The sequence below is a fragment of the Leptosomus discolor genome, unplaced genomic scaffold (genome assembly GCF_034619465.1).
Source record: "Leptosomus discolor isolate bLepDis1 unplaced genomic scaffold, bLepDis1.hap2 HAP2_SCAFFOLD_133, whole genome shotgun sequence".
Taxonomy (NCBI): domain Eukaryota; kingdom Metazoa; phylum Chordata; class Aves; order Leptosomiformes; family Leptosomidae; genus Leptosomus; species Leptosomus discolor.
In genome coordinates, this window is record NW_028237773.1 from 134,153 (window position 1) to 153,401 (window position 19,249).

General features: G+C 63.9%; 2 protein-coding genes across 2 annotated transcripts; one reads left to right on the forward strand and one right to left on the reverse strand.

The window, feature by feature from the left end:
- Window positions 1-471: 471 nt before the first annotated feature.
- LOC104345999 (class I histocompatibility antigen, F10 alpha chain-like) lies at window positions 472-1,619 on the reverse strand. The gene is made up of 2 exons (XM_086480974.1): window positions 1,556-1,619; window positions 472-932 (listed from the first exon to the last, which is right to left on the reverse strand). The coding sequence occupies exons 1-2, from the start codon at window positions 1,617-1,619 to the stop codon at window positions 472-474; spliced, it is 525 nt and encodes a 174-aa protein (XP_086337100.1).
- Window positions 1,620-6,392: 4,773 nt separating this feature from the next.
- On the forward strand, window positions 6,393-17,543 carry FLOT1 (flotillin 1). The gene is made up of 12 exons (XM_086480969.1): window positions 6,393-6,487; window positions 6,632-6,707; window positions 6,802-6,892; window positions 7,448-7,591; window positions 7,965-8,084; window positions 8,880-8,975; window positions 10,513-10,665; window positions 11,260-11,441; window positions 12,678-12,723; window positions 12,845-12,982; window positions 17,200-17,364; window positions 17,476-17,543. The coding sequence occupies exons 1-12, from the start codon at window positions 6,445-6,447 to the stop codon at window positions 17,506-17,508; spliced, it is 1,287 nt and encodes a 428-aa protein (XP_086337095.1). The 5' UTR covers window positions 6,393-6,444; the 3' UTR covers window positions 17,509-17,543.
- The last annotated feature ends 1,706 nt before the right edge of the window (window positions 17,544-19,249 follow it).

The window sequence follows — 19,249 nt, forward strand, 5'->3', positions numbered from 1 at the left end:
TCTACACGGCCGCTCTTCTCGGCGCCAAGTACCTGGGCGCTTTTGTGATGGACTCGCTGTTCCAAAAACCCTTCTCCGATTCTGTAGTGCCTCGGCCAAGGGCATCCCCTTGCCTGCGCCGGGTGTTTCCCACCGCGTCATTATCCACGGGCGCTTTACGCTGATCAGGCCAAGCGCCGCCAGGAGCTGCAGCAAGACAACGTCTCTGTTTCCACAAAGCCTGCTCAGGGAATGTTCACGCTCGCCCTTCGGCGCCTCCTGCTCCCGAGGTCCCAGGTGATCTCACCCAACGCTGGCACTTGGGTGGTCGGAGACGAGAGGGTCCGGAGGTGGTGGCCTGGGGTCCCATCCAGGTCGCCCAACTCTTAAGGCGATTTGCACTGTCCAGGGCGCCGGTATTACCCCCGCAGCTCGAACCCTGCGTTTCCCGTAACAGAGTCTCAAGCACCGAATCTTAGTTAAAAAGGTAATTTAATTGAGCGGTGCAGCAGCAGGACCAGCCTGAGCTGGGTGCCTCCAGATGCGGTTTAATTTTGGGAGCCCTGGGACAATGGCACTGGGCAGGGAAGGGATGGCACAAGCCAGGGCTGTAGCGTGGGGCAGGGCAGGATCTTGGGGGGGTTGGGAACTCTCCTGTCCCATGGAGCCCCAGCCCAGCCCGCACTCACTCCCGCTCTGGTTGTAGCGGCGCTGCAGTGGGTTCAGGTTCTCGAGGTTAACGTGCTGCCACCCCTGTGGGTACTGGGTGTTCCTGTCCCAGTACTGGGAGTCCACAGCCCCCCTCACCCAGTCCGCCCGGGGCACCATCCTCCCCATCTCGCTATCGTAGCACACAAAGAGGTTCCCATCCACGTACCCCACAGACATGAACTGGGGCACCCCTGGGCTGGGCTCCGACACCGCAACGTAGAAGTAGTGCAGGGAGTGGAGCCCTGTGGGGACACGGGGGCGGTGAGAGGTGGGGGGCAGTGGGGAGACAGGGGTGAAGGGGCCCAGGGTGCAAGAGTGGGCAGTGAGGCTGGGGGGTGTTCCCAAGGGAGCACATCGGGGGGGCAGCTTCAGGGGAGCGCGACCGGTGGGGGATGTTGGGGACCGAGACGTTTGCGGGAGGAGGGACCTGGCTCCTGGGAAGGGGAACCCGGGGGATCCCGGTGTCAAGGCAATGGGGGGCCGCAGTGTGGGGGACCCGAGCTGCACAGGCAACTGGGTCCGGGGGGGCGGTGACAAGGAAAGGAGACCCAGGGGAGAGACCTGGGGGCCGGGAGGGGGATCGGGTGAGGGGGGTCCCGGTGCCCACGCCTGGAGGGGGGTCCAGGGGGGTCCCGGACACCGGACAAGGGCGTCTGGGGGGTCTCAGTGGCCAGGGAAGGGGATCCAGGGGGGCCCCGGGGATGTGCCGGAGTGGTCCGAGGGGGTTCCCGGTGACCAGGGAGGGGGACCCGGGTGGTCGGAGAGGGAGGGCCGGGGGGGGCGGCGAATGTCCGGGCACGGAGGGAGGGTTAAGGGGAAGGTCCCGGTGCCCGGGCAAGGGGCTCCCGGCCCCCCCCGCGCTCACCGCTCGCCGCCCCGCCGAGGACCCCCAGCAGCAGCCCCAGCCCCAGCGCCCGGACCGGCCCCATCGCGCTGCTCCGCTCCGCTCCGCGACCGACGCAGCCGCGAGCCCCAGCCCCGCCCCTCCCCGCCATTGGCGCCGCCACCGCCCGCCCGCCAATGGCAGCCCGAGCCGCGTCGGACGTCACCGGGCGCCGGGCAGATCCCGGCCTGAGCCCGTTCCGAGAAGCGAAAGCGAAAGCGCCGGAGGCAGCGCGGGGGGGGGCGGGGACAGGGGACGAGAAGGGCCCGCCGGGCCCCCCTGTTGCAGAAATCCCCAGATTCAGGATTTTAGGATACTGCTTGGAAATCCCCTTAGTCTTCCCCTCCGGATTTGAATACCAACCATTCTAATGAGTGGATATTAGTAGGAGAGACTAATGATTCTTTGGGGAAGATGAGTCTCAAATGCAAGAAATGACCCAATGTAAAAGAAAATCTGCCTTGCCAAAGCTGCTGGGATCCCCCTGTAAAGTCCCAGACCTACGGTGTTTATTAACCAATAACCTGCTGGTGGTTAGAAACAAGGACAGTGGGTTCTCGTCCAAGACGTCTGCTAGGCAGGGTTGATGACGGTGCCCGTTGTGTGTCATCTTTGAGTCGTGACCAAAGCAGGTACGAGCCCAGAGCCTGCGAGCCAAGGACACGTTCCTTGACCAAACACGGTCCCTTCGAGGAGTGGTCGAGACCTCCGACTCACGGACCACCTACCCAAACGATACCCCCCACTCCCAAGGGAACGACGGAAGCCTGCGACAGAGGCCGCGCGCTCATTTGCGCCAGAAGCGAGAAGCGAGGAACCGATCACGGAGAGGATGACAATGAATATGCATTGTATAGACTGAATCTGTATGGATTCAATGTATAAATATTTGCGGACGGCAACGTGCAGGCGGACATCTTTGGGAAGGATCCCACGGCCCCGGGGCGCGCCGTTCCTAAAGGACGTCTCTGCTTCTCTGACCGCACGTGGAGAAGGTTCCCTCACCCCTCCAGACCTGCAACACCCTCTGGCCCATCGGCGTGGGCCCCCCCGCCCCGGGGCAGCGCCACCCCCAGACCCCTTCTCAGGCTCCCAGACCCCCCCGCACGCTCCGCCTCTGTCCCCCCAGCCCGGAGTCCCCCCTGCCCCCCCCCCAGCCCCAGACACCCCTCCCAGCCCAGCACTTGTCCCCTTCCCCCGGGGCACCCTGGGACCCCGCCGTCCTGTCCGCCCCCGGGGGGACCCAGGCGTCTGGCGCCCCACGGCTCCCCAGGGGCTGGTTTGGCACCCACTGCCCCTCGTGCCGGTCACCCTGCTCCTGCCGTCCCTTGTTCCCGCTGTCCCTTGTGCCCGTGTCCCGCACACCCTCATGCCCGGTGGGTCCCAAGGAAAGGGGGGATGCACAAGAGAACGACCCCAGTAGAGAACCCGGGGCGTCCCGCGAGTTTTTGGGGTGCTCCGTGCCAGAAGCCATCGCCGAGGGGACCCTTCCCGCAGCCGCTGGCCCCAACACGGACTTGGGGACATCTTGGCTGTGCAGGGGCCAGACGAGCCCCTCAGTCCGAGGCGCCCCAGAGCAGCCGCACGCTGCCGCCGCCCAGCTCGCTCTGCACCCGGGGGTGCCCCCGCCAGGGCCCGTGGACCTCGATGCCTCCAGTGGCCCCAAGCGTTCCCGGGGCCCAGGGGACGCCGGTCTTGCTCCAGCCCTGCGGCTCCTGGCGGCTGCTCACGGCGGAAGCAACAAAAGGCCTTCGGTGCCTCAGCTCTTCCCGTCTCCCGGGGTCCCCAGGTCCCCTGTCCCCTCTGCAGCGGGGTGGCACTTGCCCTGCTCTTCCTTTCCTCACCACGTCCTCACGGAAGCCCTTCTTGATGGCCCTGATGTCCCTCGCCAGGTTCAGTCCGTGAGGCTTTGGCTTTCCTGACCTCGGCCCTGGATGCTCGCATGGGGTCTCTGCCTTCCTCCACCGTCGCCCATCCTTCCTTCCAGCCCCGGGCGCTTCCTTTTGGGTTGGAGTTTGGCTCTTTCTCCGTCCGCACAGGCCTCCCGGCATCGCTGCCCGACCTCCCCGCTCGCTAGGCTGGACCTTTCCAGCTTAGAATCACAGACTCCTTTAGGTTGGAAAAGACCTCTGAGGTCATCAAGCCCAACCGTTGACCCAACACCACCATGCCCACTGAACCACGTCCCAAAATGGGGTTTTTTTAATCATCTCCAGGGATGGGGACGCCATCACCGCCCTGGGCAGCCTGTTCCAGGGCTTGACCACCCTTTCGGTGAAGACATTTCTCCTCATGTCCCATCTAAACCTCCCCTGGCACAACTTGAGGCCGTTTCCTCTCATCCTATCGCTGGTTATTGGGAGAAGAGACCCACCCCCACCTCACCACAACCTCCTTTCCGGCAGTTGCAGAGAGCGATGAGGTCTGCCCTCAGCCTCCTCTTCTCCAGGCTGAACCACCCCAGGTCCCTCAGCCGCTCCTCACCAGACCTGTTCTCCAGACCCTTCACCACCTTCGCTGCCCTTCTCCGGACACGCTCCAGCCCCTCCATGTCCTTCTTGCAGTGAGGGGCCCAAAACTGGACACAGCCTTCGAGGTGAGGCCTCACCAGCGCCGAGTACAGGGGCACGATCACCTCCCTGCTCCTGCTGGCCACGCTGTTGCTGATACAGGCCAGGATGCTGGTGGCCTTCTTGGCCACCTGGGCATGCTTGGACGAGGTCATCTGTGAAAATCAACCAGTTTTCTTGCCCATCCCGCCGGCCTTATTGCACAAGAAAAAGCCACAAGGCAAAGATGGCTTCAAAGACCTGCGGAAGAGAACGTGACCAAGAGCGGCTTTGCCCGTACAAGTGGGTTTGCCGTGAGAAGAAACCAAATCAAAACGTGGGTTTTAGCCAGAGTGTACTTCTGCTGCCTTCCTTCCGATACCCGTGCGTGAACTAGAAGAGAAGAAAAAAGCAAGCAAATCCATTTTGGTCACACTCTTCCCTCCAGGATTTTATCCCACAGGATTCTTCCAAGCAGATCGTCGAAGAAGTCCAAGCGCTCTCCTGAAGTCCGGGGTTTTGCCTTCGCTTTTCACCCTCCTTGTCCTCAGGATCGTGAGCTCCGCCATCTCACGGTCGCTGCAGCCCAAGGTCGCCTTTGACCTTCACCTCCTCAGCGAGCTGCTCCTCATTGCTGCGGACGAGCTCCAGCGGAAAACGGACTCCGCAATCTGTGAGACTGTAAAGCAGGTCTGTTTATTCAGCGCTGGGCAGCACGGGGGGGGGGGTGGGGGGGGGTAGCCCCACCAAAGTCGCGCGCGCCCCAACGCGGCAACTTGTCTTAAATTTATATAGCCGAGCATTACATAATACATAAGGTTTCCCAATACGCCTGTACGTATGGATGACCTGTCCCCGCTTCGTATCAAAATTAGTCCCAAGACGTCATTTCCGTAAACTTCTCCCATCTGCGCTTGCGCAGTGCCTCCTTGTGGTGGTCGTCGGGGGTCGTGGAGACGAAGGCTGATGGCTCCTCTTCGTCACCGCTGGTAGCCCCTTGTTCTGGCGGAGACTCAGTTGCTCCTCGGCTCTTGACCAAATCTCAGGCTCGGTTTCAGGCGATTCTTAAGACAGGTTCCTCATTCTTATTGGGGACTGTCTATTGTAGGGGGCCACAAGACTTCTTGCTTCAACTAATTTGTACAATGGTTAACAGAAACATTAATTAACATCTATTAATTCAGTTCCCTGGACTATACAACAATTTAGGTAACCATTAAGCAACGCCCTATCTACTAAGATTCCCTTAACTCCTTCTCCCACAGCCACCCCACGCCTGGTGACAACATCGCCACCTTATTCTGCTGCCACCGAGGTGCTGCCGGGACCGAGACCGACCCAGGGGACGCGGTGGGGGGCACCGGCTCCGCTTGCGGAGACGCAGACCACCGTTACCTGGCCGTAGGCCGCGTTTCAAAGCGCCGGGTCACCCCCAAAGCTCTCGAGGAGACGCAAATGTGGGTGAAACGATGTTAAAATGCAGCCGTTTTCCCCAAGAATGCACTTGGTGGAAATCCATCCTAAGTGTGCGCGGTGTGGGGGGGTGAAGTGCCCCCAAACCCCCTGCGCTAACGCCCCCTCCCCAGCACCAGGGAGGTCTCAGCCTCTCTCCGCAGCCCCAATAGACTCCCCCCAGCACCTGGAGTATTTTGGGGTCCCCCCCCATGGATTTGGGGGCTCTTCTGATGGGGTGGGGGTGATTTGGGGAGGTCCCAAGGAGAATTGGGGGGGGCCTGGGGGGGATTTGAGGTCCCTATAGGGCACCTGGGGGTCTCAAGGGGGTTTTCTGGGGGTCCTCAGGGGGTATTTTGGGGTCCTTCCCATGGATTTGGGGTCCCCCCTATGGGGTGGGGGCGGTTTGGGGGGTCCCAAGGGGGGGTGGGGGGGGATTTGAGGTTCCTGTGGGGTCGCAAGGGGGGATTTCAGGGGTCCTCAGGGGCCCTCTCCCCGGCCCGCTGGGGCCAAACCCGGACACTCCCGCTCCCCGCCCGGCCCTAAGATGGCGGCGGCGGCGGCCACCGCCCCGCTCCCCTCACAGCGCCCCCAGCCGCTTTCTTCCCGCCCTTTGCGGCGCGGCCAATGGGGCGGCGAGCTGCTCGTGACGCCACGGGTCGCTAGGCAGAACGGGGAGAAGGGGCGGGAAGCGGGCCGCTGCCGCCGCGGGGGCTGCCGGGATCGTGGCGGTTCCGCGGCGGGTGGGGCCGCGCCGCAGCGGGAGGAGCAGCGCGGGGGGCGGCGGCGGCGGCGGGTGGGGGGGGGGCCGGGTCGGGGTCTGTGGATCCCGGGGCTTCCCCTCGGGTCTCTCCTCAGGTCCCCGCCGAGATGTTCTTCACGTGTGGCCCCAACGAGGCCATGGTGGTGTCGGGTGAGTCGGGGGTGTCCGTGTCGTGTCCCCCCCCCATCCCGGGGATCCTGCCCCCCCCCCCCCCCATCCCGGGGATCCTGCCCCCCCCCCCCCCCCCCCCAGCCTCCTGGGCCTCCATTTTACTTCTCTGTGTCCCCCCCCCAGGCTTCTGTCGCAGCCCCCCCGTGATGGTGGCCGGGGGGCGGGTGCTGGTGGTGCCGTGTCTGCAGCAGATCCAGAGGTGAGGGGACATGGGGGGGGGGGGGTGGGGGTGTGACACCAGAGGGAATAGGGGGGACACAGGGTGACACCCGCGTGGCCCGTCCCACCCTCAGGATCTCCCTGAACACCCTGACCCTCAACGTGCGCAGTGAGAAGGTTTACACCCGTCATGGCGTCCCCATCTCCGTCACCGGCATCGCCCAGGTACCCCCTGCCCCGTGTGTATTTGTCGTGTGTCCCCCCCCCACCTGTCCCCCCCATTGTGTCCCCCCAGCTGTCACCAGCTCTTCCCCAGGAGGGACCGGTGCGGCCCCTTTTAAGGGGTGCCGGGGTGGGGACCACCTAGTGCTGCTTCTTAAAAGGGCTCTGCCACAGTGGCTTCCCTTCCCATGGGGGGGGGAGGGGGCAACATCTTCTTAAAGGGGTTTGTAGTGGTGGGGCCCGCTCAGCCCTCTTAAAAGGGCAATGTCATCCCCCATAAGAGGTAGTAGCAGCATTTTAAAAGCGTTTTGTCGTGGGGGAACCCCCCCAAAAAAATACTTGTGATGGGGGTGGTGCGGGGGGGGGGGGGGAGGGGAAGCGTCTTCTTAAAAAGGCACTGCCACGGTGCGTGCCCACTTCTGTAAGAGAGCGGGTTCTTCAAAGAGCACTGTCATAGCGGATATATACAGCTCTTAAAGGGGTCGTGCTGTGGCAGTGGGTCCCCCCGGGGAGCGGGCGAGTGTGCAAGGCGGGCGTGCAAGGCCGGGTGTTCCCCAGGTGAAGATCCAAGGGCAGAACAAGGAGATGCTGGCGGCCGCCTGCCAGATGTTCCTGGGCAAGTCGGAGAGCGAGATCGCCCAGATCGCCCTGGAGACCCTCGAGGGCCACCAGCGTGCCATCATGGCCCACATGACCGTGGAGGTGAGGGGGTGGGGCCGGCCACGCCCCTTTTACAAGCCCCGCCCTCCCTGGAAGCCTGTGCCCCCTTGGAAACCCTGCCCCTGAGGTCGCACCCCTTAGTGTGTACCCCACCTTCAAGACCCCACCCCTTTGTTGAAGCCCCCTCTGCTTAAAAGCCCCGCCTTCCCCAAGCTCCTCCCCCAGGTAAAAGCCCCACCCCTTGGCCCTGTGGCACCGCCCCCCTATATAGAGGGCACGCCCCAGGCCACACCCCCACCGACACCCCTGGGGGGGGGGTGTTCCTCCTTAGCCCAAGCCCCCACCCCCCTTGGTGACCCCACCCCCTTGCTAGGCCCCACCCACCCCAAGCCCCGCCCCCATGCCCCGCCCCCAGGAGATCTACAAGGACCGGCAGAAGTTCTCGGAGCAAGTTTTCAACGTGGCCTCGTCCGACCTCGTCAACATGGGGATCAGCGTGGTCAGCTACACCCTGAAGGACATCCACGACGACCAGGTGTCACCAGAGGGGGGACACGGAGGGGGACAAGGGTGTCAGCGTGGTCGGTGACACCTTGAGGGCCCTCCATGATGGCCTGGTGGCACTGGGATGCACACGGGGCGGGGGGGGGATGTGGTGGGGACGTGGGTGGCAGCGGGGTTAGCTACAGCCCGAGGGACATCCCTGACCACCTGGTGTCACCAGCGAGGGACACGGGGGGAGGGGACACACACACAAGGGTGTCGACGTGGTTAGCTACACCCTGAAGGATGTTAAGTGGCACCAAGGACACGGGGACACGGCGGGGACATAGGCGTGGGGGGGGTCAGCAGCGCTAGGGACACGCGGTGGGGACAGGGACATCAGAACGGTTGGTGGCTCTGGGGACATGGGGGTAGAGGGGGCCGTGTGGGGATGGGGATGATGACCCGGGGGTGGAGGGGGTGACAGAAAAAAAGGGGGGTGGGGACAGAGAGGGGGACACCGGGATGGAAGTGTTGGGACGGGGACAGAGAAATGGTGTCGTGGGGACAGGGACGTGGGGGTGGGGACGTTGGGTGAAGGCCAGGGACACTGGAAGGGGGACAGGGACACTGGAAGGGGGACAGGGACACTGGAAGGAGGACAGGGACACTGTTCCTGGGTGGGAACAGGGATCACTAAGGTGAGTGCAGAGGCTGGGGACATCCAGACGGGGGTGGGGCCGTCTCCAGTGTCCCCAGGGCCACCGGTGCTTGCTGGGGCGGAGGTGGCCGTAGGGAGGGATGGGACAGGGTGCGTGACAGCGTCCCCACGTCCCCTTGTCCCCAGGACTACCTGCACTCGCTGGGGAAGGGCCGCACGGCGCAGGTCCAGCGCGACGCCCGCGTGGGGGAGGCCGAGGCCAAGCGGGACGCCGGCATCCGCGTGAGCCTGTCACCTCTGTCACCCCCGGGTCCCCCTGGGCCCCCCCCCGTTTCCTTGCTGAGGTCTCTAGATCCCCCCCCCCCCCCTAGTGTGCTAGTGTCCTTCCCTGTGTGCCCCTGATGTCACCAGGTTGTCCCCGAGGTCCCCCTATGTCTCCACATCCCCTTCCAGTGTCCCCCGTGTCACCCAAACACACGGTGTCCCCCTGCGCCCTCTTGTGCCCCTTCATTGTCCCCGTGACCGTGGTTTCCCAGTATCCTCCTGTCTCCTGGTGTCCCCAGTGTCATTCTCCGTTCTACAACGTTCCCCCAATGTCCCCACACCTCTCCGGTCCCATGGTGTCACCATGCCCCCCCCCAGTGTCCCCTGCTGTCCCCACAGTGTCCCCATGCTGCCCAATCTGTCAGTGTCCCCACGTCCCTCTGTCCCTCCTCACTCCCCTGTACCCCAGTGTCCCCCATGTCTCCACATCCCTCTGTGTCCCTCATGTCCCCACGTCCCTCTGTGTCCCTCCTCGCTCCCCTGCACCCCGGTGTCCCCCATGTCCCCACGTCCCTCTGTGTCCCTCCTCGCTCCCCTGCACCCCAGTGTCCCCCATGTCCCCACGTCCCTCTGTGTCCCTCCTCGCTCCCCTGCACCCCGGTGTCCCCCATGTCCCCACGTCCCTCTGTGTCCCTCCTCGCTCCCCTGCACCCTGGTGTCCCCCATGTCCCCACGTCCCTCTGTGTCCTTCCTTGCTCCCCTGTGCCCCAGTGTCCCCCATGTCCCCATGTCCCTGTGTCCCTCCTCGCTCCCCTGCACCCCAGTGTCCCCCATGTCCCCATGCCCCTGTGTCCCTTCTCGCTCCCCTGCACCCCAGTGTCCCCCATGTCCCCACATCCCTCTGTGTCCCTCCTTGCTCCCCTGTGCCCTGCTGTCCCCCATGTCCCCATGTCCCTCTGTGCCCTTCCTTGCTCCCCTGCACCCCAGTGTCCCCCATGTCCCCACATCCCTCTGTATCCCTCATGTCCCCATGTCCCTCTATGTCCCTCCTCGCTCCCCTGCACCCCAGTGTTCCCCATGTCCCCACGTCCCTCTATGTCCCTCCTCGCTCCCCTGCACCCCGGTGTCCCCCATGTCCCCACGTCCCTCTGTGTCCCTCCTCGCTCCCCTGCACCCTGGTGTCCCCCATGTCCCCACGTCCCTCTGTGTCCTTCCTTGCTCCCCTGTGCCCCAGTGTCCCCCATGTCCCCATGTCGCTGTGTCCCTCCTCGCTCCCCTGCACCCCAGTGTCCCCCACGTCCCCACATCCCTCTGTGTCCCTCATGTCCCCACGTCCCTCTATGTCCCTCCTCGCTCCCCTGCACCCCAGTGTCCCCCACGTCCCTCTGTGTCCCTCCTCGCTCCCCTGCACCCCAGTGTCCCCCATGTCCCCACGTCCCTCTGTGTCCCTCCTCGCTCCCCTGCACCCCAGTGTCCCCCATATCCCCACATCCCTCTGTGTCCCCCCTTGCTGCCCTATGCCCCGGTGTCCCCCATGTCCCCCGTGTCCCCGCAGGAGGCGCGGGCGCGCCAGGAGCAGGTCTCGGCGCAGCTGCTGAGCGAGACGGCGATGGCGCAGGCCCAGCGCGACTTCCAGGTGCAGCAGGCGCTCTGCGACGCCGCCGTCAGCGCCCGCAAGGCCCAGGCCGACCTGGCCTACCAGCTCCAGGTACGCCGGCCCCCTGGCTGTCCCCCAGGGGACCTGGCTGTCCCCTCCCCGGATGCCTGGGTCTCTTCCCTGGGCTGTTTGGGACCCCGCCTGGGTCTCTCACACCCCCCTGGGACCCTCGTGCCCACCTGGATCTCTCCTTGACATGGTCTTGGACACTTGGGTCCCCTCTTCAGGGGCACTTTGGTCCCCTCTGCGCACCCCCACAGTGCCTGGGTCCCTCCCCGGGGTGCCTGGGTCCCTCCCCGGGGTGCCTGGGTCCCTCCCCGGGATGCCTGGGTCCCTCCTCGGGTGCCTGGGTCCCCCCAAGGACACCTGCATCCTCCAGATCCTGGGTCCCTCTCCTAACACCTGGGTCCCCCTGAGACACCTGGGTCCCCCCCAAACACCTGAGTCCCCCGGATACCTGGGTCTCCCCAGCACCCTGGCCCCCCCAAATCACTTGGGTCCCCTGGGAGGCCTGAGTTCTCTCAGATGCCTGGGTGTCCGTCCCCCCACACCTCCTCCCAGATGCCGGGGTGTCTCCCCCGGCACCCCAACCCTCCTGGGTGCCGTCGGGGGGGGGGGGTGCTGAGGGGGTGCTGTGGGTGGCAGGTGGCGAGGACGAAGCAGCAGATCGAGGAGCAGCGGGCGCAGGTGCTGGTGGTGGAGCGGGCGCAGCAGGCGCAGCTGCAGGAGCACGAGATCGGCCGCCGCGAGCTGGAGCTGGAGGCCACTGTCCGCAAACCCGCCGAGGCCGAGCGCTACCGCCTCGAGCGCCTGGCCGAGGCCCAGCGGTGAGCCCTGCCCCTTCCCGGGAGAGCCTTGCCCCCCCCCCACCTTGGGGGAAGCCTTGCCCCCTTTAGGGATAGCCTTGCCCCTTTAAGGAGGAGCCCCGCCCCAGTACCAAGCCACATCCCCATCTTGGTGGGCCCCACCACCTTGGGTAAAGCCTTGCCCCTTTAAGGAGGAGCCCCGCCCCAGCCTACCAAGCCACACCCCCATCTTGGTGGGCCCCACCACACCACCTTGGGTAAAGTCATGCCCCCTTTAAGGATAGCCTTGCCCCTTTAAGGAGGAGCCCCGCCCTAGTTTACCAAGCCACACCCCCATCTTGGTGGGCCCCACCACCTTGGGTGACGCTGTGCCCCCTTTAAGGATAGCCTTGCCCCTTTAAGGAGGAGTCCCGCCCCAATCTACCAAGCCACACCCCCATCTTGGTGGGCCCCACCACCTTGGGTGACGCTGTGCCCCCTTTAAGGATAGCCTTGCCCCTTTAAGGAGGAGCTCCGCCCCAATCTACCAAGCCACACCCCCATCTTGGTGGGCCCCACCACCTTGGGTAAAGTCGTGCCCCCTTTAAGGATAGCCTTGCCCCTTTAAGGAGGAGCCCTGCGCTAGTTTACCAAGCCACACCCCCATCTTGGTGGGCCCCACCACCTTGGGTGAAGCTGTGCCCCCTTTAAGGATAGCCTTGCCCCTTTAAGGAGGAGCCCCGCCCCAATCTACCAAGCCACACCCCCCACCTTGGCGGGCCCCGCCCCCTTGGGTGAAGCTGTGCCCCTTTAAAAGCCCCCCTGTGCTTTAAAGGGGCACTGTGCCCCTCCCCCCCCGCTGGGCCCCACCGCGCTGACATCATGTCCTTTGTGAGGGAGGCGGGGCCCTGTTGAAGCGAGCCCCGCCCCCTCCCAGTAAGCCACACCCCCCCACATGGGTGGGCCCTACAACACCCAAGCCATGACCCATTGCCCCTTTAAAATGGAGCTGTAGGTGCCTGGTGTGACCACGCCCCTTTTAAGGCTCTTGGAGAGGAGGCCACGCCCCCTCTGGGCGAGCCACGCCCCCCCATGCCCAACCCCCTCCTGGCTATCCCCTTGACCACCCCCCCCCCCCCACCCCATTGGGAGGCCCCACCCTTCCAAGCCCCGCCTTCCTGGAAGACCCCACCCCTTCCCGGAGCCCCTCCCCCTCGAAGCTCCACCCCCTCTCCTTTCAAGCCCCGCCCCCTCCATTCAAGCCCCGCCCCTCCGCAGGTCGCAGATGGTGATGCAGGCGGAGGCTGAGGCCGAAGCCATGAGGGTGAGTCGGGGGGGGGGGGGCGCAGGGAGGGGGGTCTGGGGGGGGTGACAGGGGTCACAGCTGCCCAGGGGGGGTCCCCAAATGTTGGGGGGACCCAGACGTGTGTCCCCACCCCCCGCAGGTGACGGGGGCGGCGCGGGCGGCGGCGGTGGCCGCCCGGGCGCGGGCGGAGGCGGCGCAGACGGCGGCGAAGGCGGAGGCGTTCGGGCAGTACCAGGAGGCCGCCGTCGTCGACATGGTGCTGCAGCGGCTCCCCCAGGTATTTCGGGGGGTCCCCTCTACGGATTTGGGGTCCCCCCTCGGGGGTCGGTTGGGGGGTCCCCAGGGGGATTTGGGGGGTCCCCAGGGGGATTTGAGGTCCCTATGGGGCACCTGGGGGGGTCTCAAGGGGGTTTTCGGGGGGTCCTCGGGGGGTATTTTGGGGTCCCTCCCATGGATTTGGGGTCCCCCCTAGGGGGTGGGGGCGGTTTGGGGGGTCCCAAGGGGGGGTTAGGGGGGATTTGAGGTCCCTGTGGGGTCACAGGGGGGGATTTCAGGGATCCCCAGGGGGAATTTTGGAGTCCCCCCCATGGATTTGGGGTCCCCCTCTAGGGGGTGGGGGCGGTTTGGGAGGTCCCAAGGGGGATTTGCGGGGCCCTGTGGGGGGATTTGAGATCCCTGTGGGGTCTCAAGGGGGTTTTCTGGGGGTCCTCAGGGGGTATTTTGGGGTCCCCCTCATGGATTTGGGGTCCCCCCTATGAGGTGGGGGCGGTTTGGGGGGTCCCCAGGGGGATTTGGGGGGCCCTGGGGGGGATTTGAGGTCCCTGTGGGGCACCTGGGGGTCTCAAGAGAGTTTTCTGGGGGTCCTCGGAGGGTATTTTGGGGTCCCTCCCATGGATTTGGGGTCCCCCCTAGGGGGTGAGGGCAGTTTGGGGGGTCCCTCCCATGGATTTGGGGGGCCCTGGGGGGGATTTGAGATCCCCGTGGGGTCACAAGGGGGGATTTCAGGGATCCCCAGGGGGTATTTTGGGGTCCCCCCTGTGGATTTGGGGTCCCCCCCTATGGGGTGGGGGCGGTTTGGGGGGTCCCAAGGGGGGGTTGGGGGGGATTTGAGATTCCTGTGGGGTCGCAAGGGGGGATTTCAGGGGGGTATTTTAGGGTCACTCCCATGGACTTGGGGTCCCCCCTAGGGGGTGGATGTGGTTGGGGGGGGGGTCCCAAGGGGATTTGGGGGGCCCGGGGGGGGATTTGAGGTCCCTATGGGGCACTTGGGGATCTAAAGGGGTTTTTCTGGGGGTCCCCCAGGTGTATTTTGGGGTCCCTCCCATGGATTTGGGGTCCCCCCTTATGGGGTGGGGGTGGTTTGGGGGGTCCCAAGGGGGGTTTGGGGGGGATTTGAGGTCCCTGTGGGGTCAAAAGGGGGGATTTTAGGGATCCCCAGGGGGTATTTTGGGGTCCCCCCCATGGATTTGGGGTCCCCCCCTATGGGGTGGGGGGTGGTTTGGGGGGTCCCCAGGGGGATTTGGGGAGCCCTGGGGGGGATTTCAGGTCCCTATGGGGTCCCCAGGGGGTATTTTGGGGTCCCCCCGTGGGGATTTGGGGTCCCCCCTACAGGGTGGGGGTGGCTTAGGGGGCCCAAGGGGGATTTGGGGGGCCCTGAGGGCTCTTTTGGGGTCCCCCCCCAGGGGGTGGGGCCAGTCTGGGGGGTCCCGAGGGGTCCGTTGGGTGCCCGGGGGGTGTTTTGGGGCGCCCCTGGGGAGGGGCAGGGGGAGGAATTGGGGGGGGGCAAAGGGCTGGTTTTGGGGTGAAAACCGGCGATTTTGGGGACAGCTGAGCAGGAAAGAGGATTAGGGGAAGCCGTGGGTAGATTTTTGGGGTGAAACACTCTGGTTTTGGTAAAAGCGGGGGGGGGGGGGGATTCGGGGGGTGTTGGGGGGGGGATTTTGGGGGTGCCGAGGGAATATTTTGGGGTAAAACAGGACAATTTTGGAACAGGCAGCGGGGGGAGGGGGGGGGGCAGGATTTGGGGGTGCTGCGGGCAGATTTTGGGGTGAGATTTGGGGATTTTGGGGCGGGATCTGGGGATTTGGGGGTGCTGTGGGCAGATTTTGGGGAGAAATCTGGGGATTTGGGGGTGCGATGTGGAGGCTTGGGGGTGCCGAGGGACTATTTTGGGGTGAAATGTGGGGATTTTGGAACAGGCAGCAATACGGGGGGATTTGGGGGTGCTGTGGGTAGATTTTGGGGTGAAATGTGGGGATTTTGGAACAGGCAGCAATACGGGGGGATTTGGGGGTGCTGCGGGCAGATTTTGGGGTGAAATGTGGGGATTTTGGAACAGGCAGCAATACGAGGGGGGATTTGGGGGTGCTGAGGGAATATTTTGGGGTAAAATATGGGGATTTTGGAACAGGGATTAACATGGGGGGATTTGGGGGTGCTGTGGGCAGGTTTTGGGGTCAGATTTGGGGATTTTGGGGCGGGATCTGGGGATTCGGGTTCTGTGGGCAGATTTTGGGGTGAAATCTGGGGACTTTGGGGCGTCATCTGCAGGCTTGGGGGTGCCGAGGGACTATTTTGGGGTGAAATGTGGGGATTTTGGAACAGGCAGCAATACGAGGGGGGATTTGGGGGTGCTGTGGGTAGATTTTGGGGTGAAATGTGGGGATTTTGGAACAGGCAGCAATACGGGGGGATTTGGGGGTGCTGCGGGCAGATTTTGGGGTGAAATGTGGGGATTTTGGAACAGGCAGCAATACGGGGGGGGATTTGGGGGTGCTGAGGGAATATTTTGGGGTGAAATATGGGGATTTTGGAACAGGGATTAACATGGGGGGATTTGGGGGGGCTGTGGGTAGATTTTGGGGTGAAATGTGGGGATTTTGGGGCAGGATCTGGGGATTCAGAGGTTCTGTGGGCAGATGTTGGGGTGAAATCTGGGGACTTTGGGGCGTGATCTGCAGGCTTGGGGGTGCCGAGGGACTATTTTGGGGTGAAATGTGGGGATTTTGGAACAGGCAGCAATACGGGGGGGGATTTGGGGGTGCTGAGGGAATATTTTGGGGTAAAATATGGGGATTTTGGAACAGGGATTAACATGGGGGGATTTGGGGGTGCTGTGGGCAGGTTTTGGGGTGAGATTTGGGGATTTTTGGGGCTGTGAGCTGGGGATTCGGGTTCTGTGGGCAGATGTTGGGGTGAAATCTGGGGACTTTGAGGCATGATCTGCAGGTTTGGGGGTGCCAAGGGAATATTTTGGGGTGAAATGTGGGGATTTTGGAACAGGCAGCAGGGCATGGGGGGATTTGGGGGTGCTGAGGGAATATTTTGGGGTGAAATATGGGGATTTTGGAACAGGGATTAACATGGGGGGATTTGGGGTTGCTGAGGGAATATTTTGGGGTAAAATATGGGGATTTTGGAACAGGGATTAACATGGGGGGATTTGGGGGTGCTGTGGGCAGGTTTTGGGGTAAAATATGGGGATTTTGGAACAGGGATTAACATGGGGGGATTTGGGGGTGCTGTGGGCAGGTTTTGGGGTCAGATTTGGGGATTTTGGGGCTGTGAGCTGGGGATTCGGGTTCTGTGGGCAGATTTTGGGGTGAAATCTGGGGACTTTGGGGCGTGATCTGCAGGCTTGGGGGTGCCGAGGGACTATTTTGGGGTGAAATGTGGGGATTTTGGAACAGGCAGCAGTGCATGGGGGGATTTGGGGGTGCTGAGGGAATATTTTGGGGTGAAATATGGGGATTTTGGAACAGGGATTAACATGGGGGGATTTGGGGGTGCTGTGGGCAGGTTTTGGGGTGAGATTTGGGGATTTTTGGGGCTGTGAGCTGGGGATTCGGGTTCTGTGGGCAGATGTTGGGGTGAAATCTGGGGACTTTGGGGCGTCATCTGCAGGTTTGGGGGTGCCAAGGGAATATTTTGGGGTGAAATGTGGGGATTTTGGAACAGGCAGCAGGGCATGGGGGGATTTGGGGGTGCTGTGGGTAGATTTTGGGGTGAAATGTGGGGATTTTGGGGCATGAGCTGGGGATTCAGGGGTGCTGTGGGCAGATTTTGGGAAAAAACATGGGGATTTGGGGTGCGATGTGGAGGTTTGGGGGTGCCAAGGGCGTATTTTGGGGTGAAATGTGGGGATTTTGGAACAGGCAGCAATACGGGGGGATTTGGGGGTGCTGAGGGAATATTTTGGGGTGAAATATGGGGATTTTGGAACAGGGATTAACATGGGGGGATTTGGGGGTGCTGTGGGCAGGTTTTGGGGTGAGATTTGGGGATTTTGGGGCCGTGAGCTGGGGATTCGGGTTCTGTGGGCAGATGTTGGGGTGAAATCTGGGGACTTTGGGGCGTGATCTGCAGGCTTGGGGGTGCCGAGGGACTATTTTGGGGTGAAACGTGGCGGTTTTGGAACAGGAGGGGGTGGAGGGGGGGTTCGGAGGTGCCGCAGGCGGGATTTTGGGGGGTGAAAGCCGCCGGTTTGGGGGGCAGGTGGCGGAGGCGGTGGCGCAGCCGCTGCTGGAGACGCGGCGAGTGACGTTGGTGGCCGGCGGCTCCGGGGACATCGGGGTGTCGCGGCTCCCGGGGGAGATCCTGGACGTCGTCACCCGCCTGCCCGCCGCCGTCGAGGCCCTCACGGGCGTCAGCGTCACCCAGGTCCGTCCCGACGCTTTTGGGGGGGGGGAACAGGGCTGTCACCCTGGGGTCCCTTGGGTGGGGAGGGGACACGTGGGGTCCCCTCGCTCAGTCCCCTTTTGTCCCCCACAGGCTGCCCAGAAGAAATCCGAGTGCCGGGCCTGAGCCAGCGCCACCGTGTCCCCCAAGTGCCACCACCCCCGCGAGGTGCCACCACCCCCGGGAGCCCCTTTCTTGCCGAAGTGCCACCACTCCCCCCACCCCCCCCCAGCAATACCATGTCCCCAACATGCCACCTGCATCACACCCTGCCTGGGAGGTGTCACCACCCCCCCCTGTGAGGTGCCACCCCCCCCCCCGGAGCCCTGTCCCCACAGTGTCACCCCCCCCCCATCTTGCCAGTGCCACCACCTCCCAGCGATACCTCTCCCCAAAGTGCCACCACCCTCGGAAGCCCCTTTCTTGCCCAAGTGCCACCACCTCCCAGTGAGGCCGTGTCCCCAAAGTGCCACCACACGCTGGTGCCACCGTGCCCGCGAGGTGCCACCACCCCCTGGAACCCACGTCCCCACGGTGCCACCACCCCCTGGAGCCTTGTCCCCACCCCCCCCGAAGCCCCCCTCTTGCCAGTGCCACCACCTCCCAGCGCTACCGTGTCCCCAAAGTGCCACTGCCCCACGGTGCCACCGTGTCCCCCGCTGTGCCTCGCCACGAGGCACACACCCCCCCCCCCCCATGGTGCCACGGTGTCCCCAAAGTGCCACAGACGCCAGTGCCACCATTCCCCCCCCCCCCCCCAAGGGGCTGGCATGTCCCCAGGGTGGGGGGCGTGTCCCTTGTCCCCCAAATTAAAGCTGCTGCGTCTGCACCAGACCTGGGTCCCTCAGGGGTTGGGGGGGGGGGGCGGGGTTTGGGGACACGGGTGGCCCCCCAAAAGGGACAGCAGGGGGGACGGACATGGGGACAGAGTGACACTACGTGGAGGACTTGGGGACACAGCAACCCCCCCCTGGGGACAGCTGGGGGGGGGGACGACACACACAGATGGGACCTGGCAGGGGGGACACCGGTGGCCCCCCCCAAAGTGAACCTGGCGGCCCCCCCACGAAGTGACACGGGGACAGAAAGGGGACAAGGGACACGGTGGTGGCTTTACATCCCGGGTTTTATTCCTCGCCCGGGGGCGGCTTTTCAATATGAAAAACAAAAAAAAAAGGGGGAAAAAAAACCAAAAAACAAACAAAAAAAAAGCTTAAAAAGGGAAAAAAATGAACCAAAATGGGGTGGGGGAGGGGACAGGAGAGCCCCTGGTTGGGGACACGGCGGGGGGGGGGGACACGGGACAGGACGACGACAGGGCCCCCCCCCCCCCCCGCAGCTCGTGTGGTGGTTTTGGGTGGAAACAGGAGTGAATTGGTGCCCCGGGGGCTGCAATAATTTAGTGGTGACGTCACCCCCGGCGGGGGGGGGGGCGATGGGGGCGGGGGGGGGGGGGGTGACACGCGGTGGCTCTGCGGTGACAGTGGCCGCGGAGAGGGGGACTCCGGTGATGAAGGTGGTGGCGGAGGACGGGGACGCTGCGGTGACGATGACGACGGTGCCGGGGCTCGTGGTGGCCACGATGAAGGACAAGGACTTTCGCGGCGCCGGTGGCGCCCGAGGGCAGTGACAAAGGCTGAGGGTGCTCCGAGGATGAGGATGACGAAGGCTCTTCCAGTGACAGCAGGGAAGGCCGATGGCTTGGAGGGCAGCCGTGATGAAGGCCAAGAGCTTTTCAGGGACAAAAGAGCGAGGGGCTCTCCGGTGACGATGATGAAGGCCAAGGGCTCTCCGGTGACGATGATGATGGCCAAGGGCTCTCTGGTGATGATGATGAAGGCCAAGGGCTCTCCAGGACTGCAGCGAA

What these genes read in the sequence shown, in the direction of transcription:
- LOC104345999 (XM_086480974.1), bottom strand. Translation starts at nt 1,619, where the DNA reads ATGGGGCCGGTCCGGGCGCTGGGGCTGGGGCTGCTGCTGGGGGTCCTC. An exon ending in CCTCGGCGGGGCGGCGAGCG is followed by an intron (nt 933 to 1,555) that starts GTGAGCGCGGGG and finishes GTGTCCCCACAG; the next exon opens with GGCTCCACTCCCTGCACTAC.
- FLOT1 (XM_086480969.1), top strand. Translation starts at nt 6,445, where the DNA reads ATGTTCTTCACGTGTGGCCCCAACGAGGCCATGGTGGTGTCGG. An exon ending in CGAGGCCATGGTGGTGTCGG is followed by an intron (nt 6,488 to 6,631) that starts GTGAGTCGGGGG and finishes TCCCCCCCCCAG; the next exon opens with GCTTCTGTCGCAGCCCCCCC. An exon ending in CGCCTGGCCGAGGCCCAGCG is followed by an intron (nt 11,442 to 12,677) that starts GTGAGCCCTGCC and finishes GCCCCTCCGCAG; the next exon opens with GTCGCAGATGGTGATGCAGG.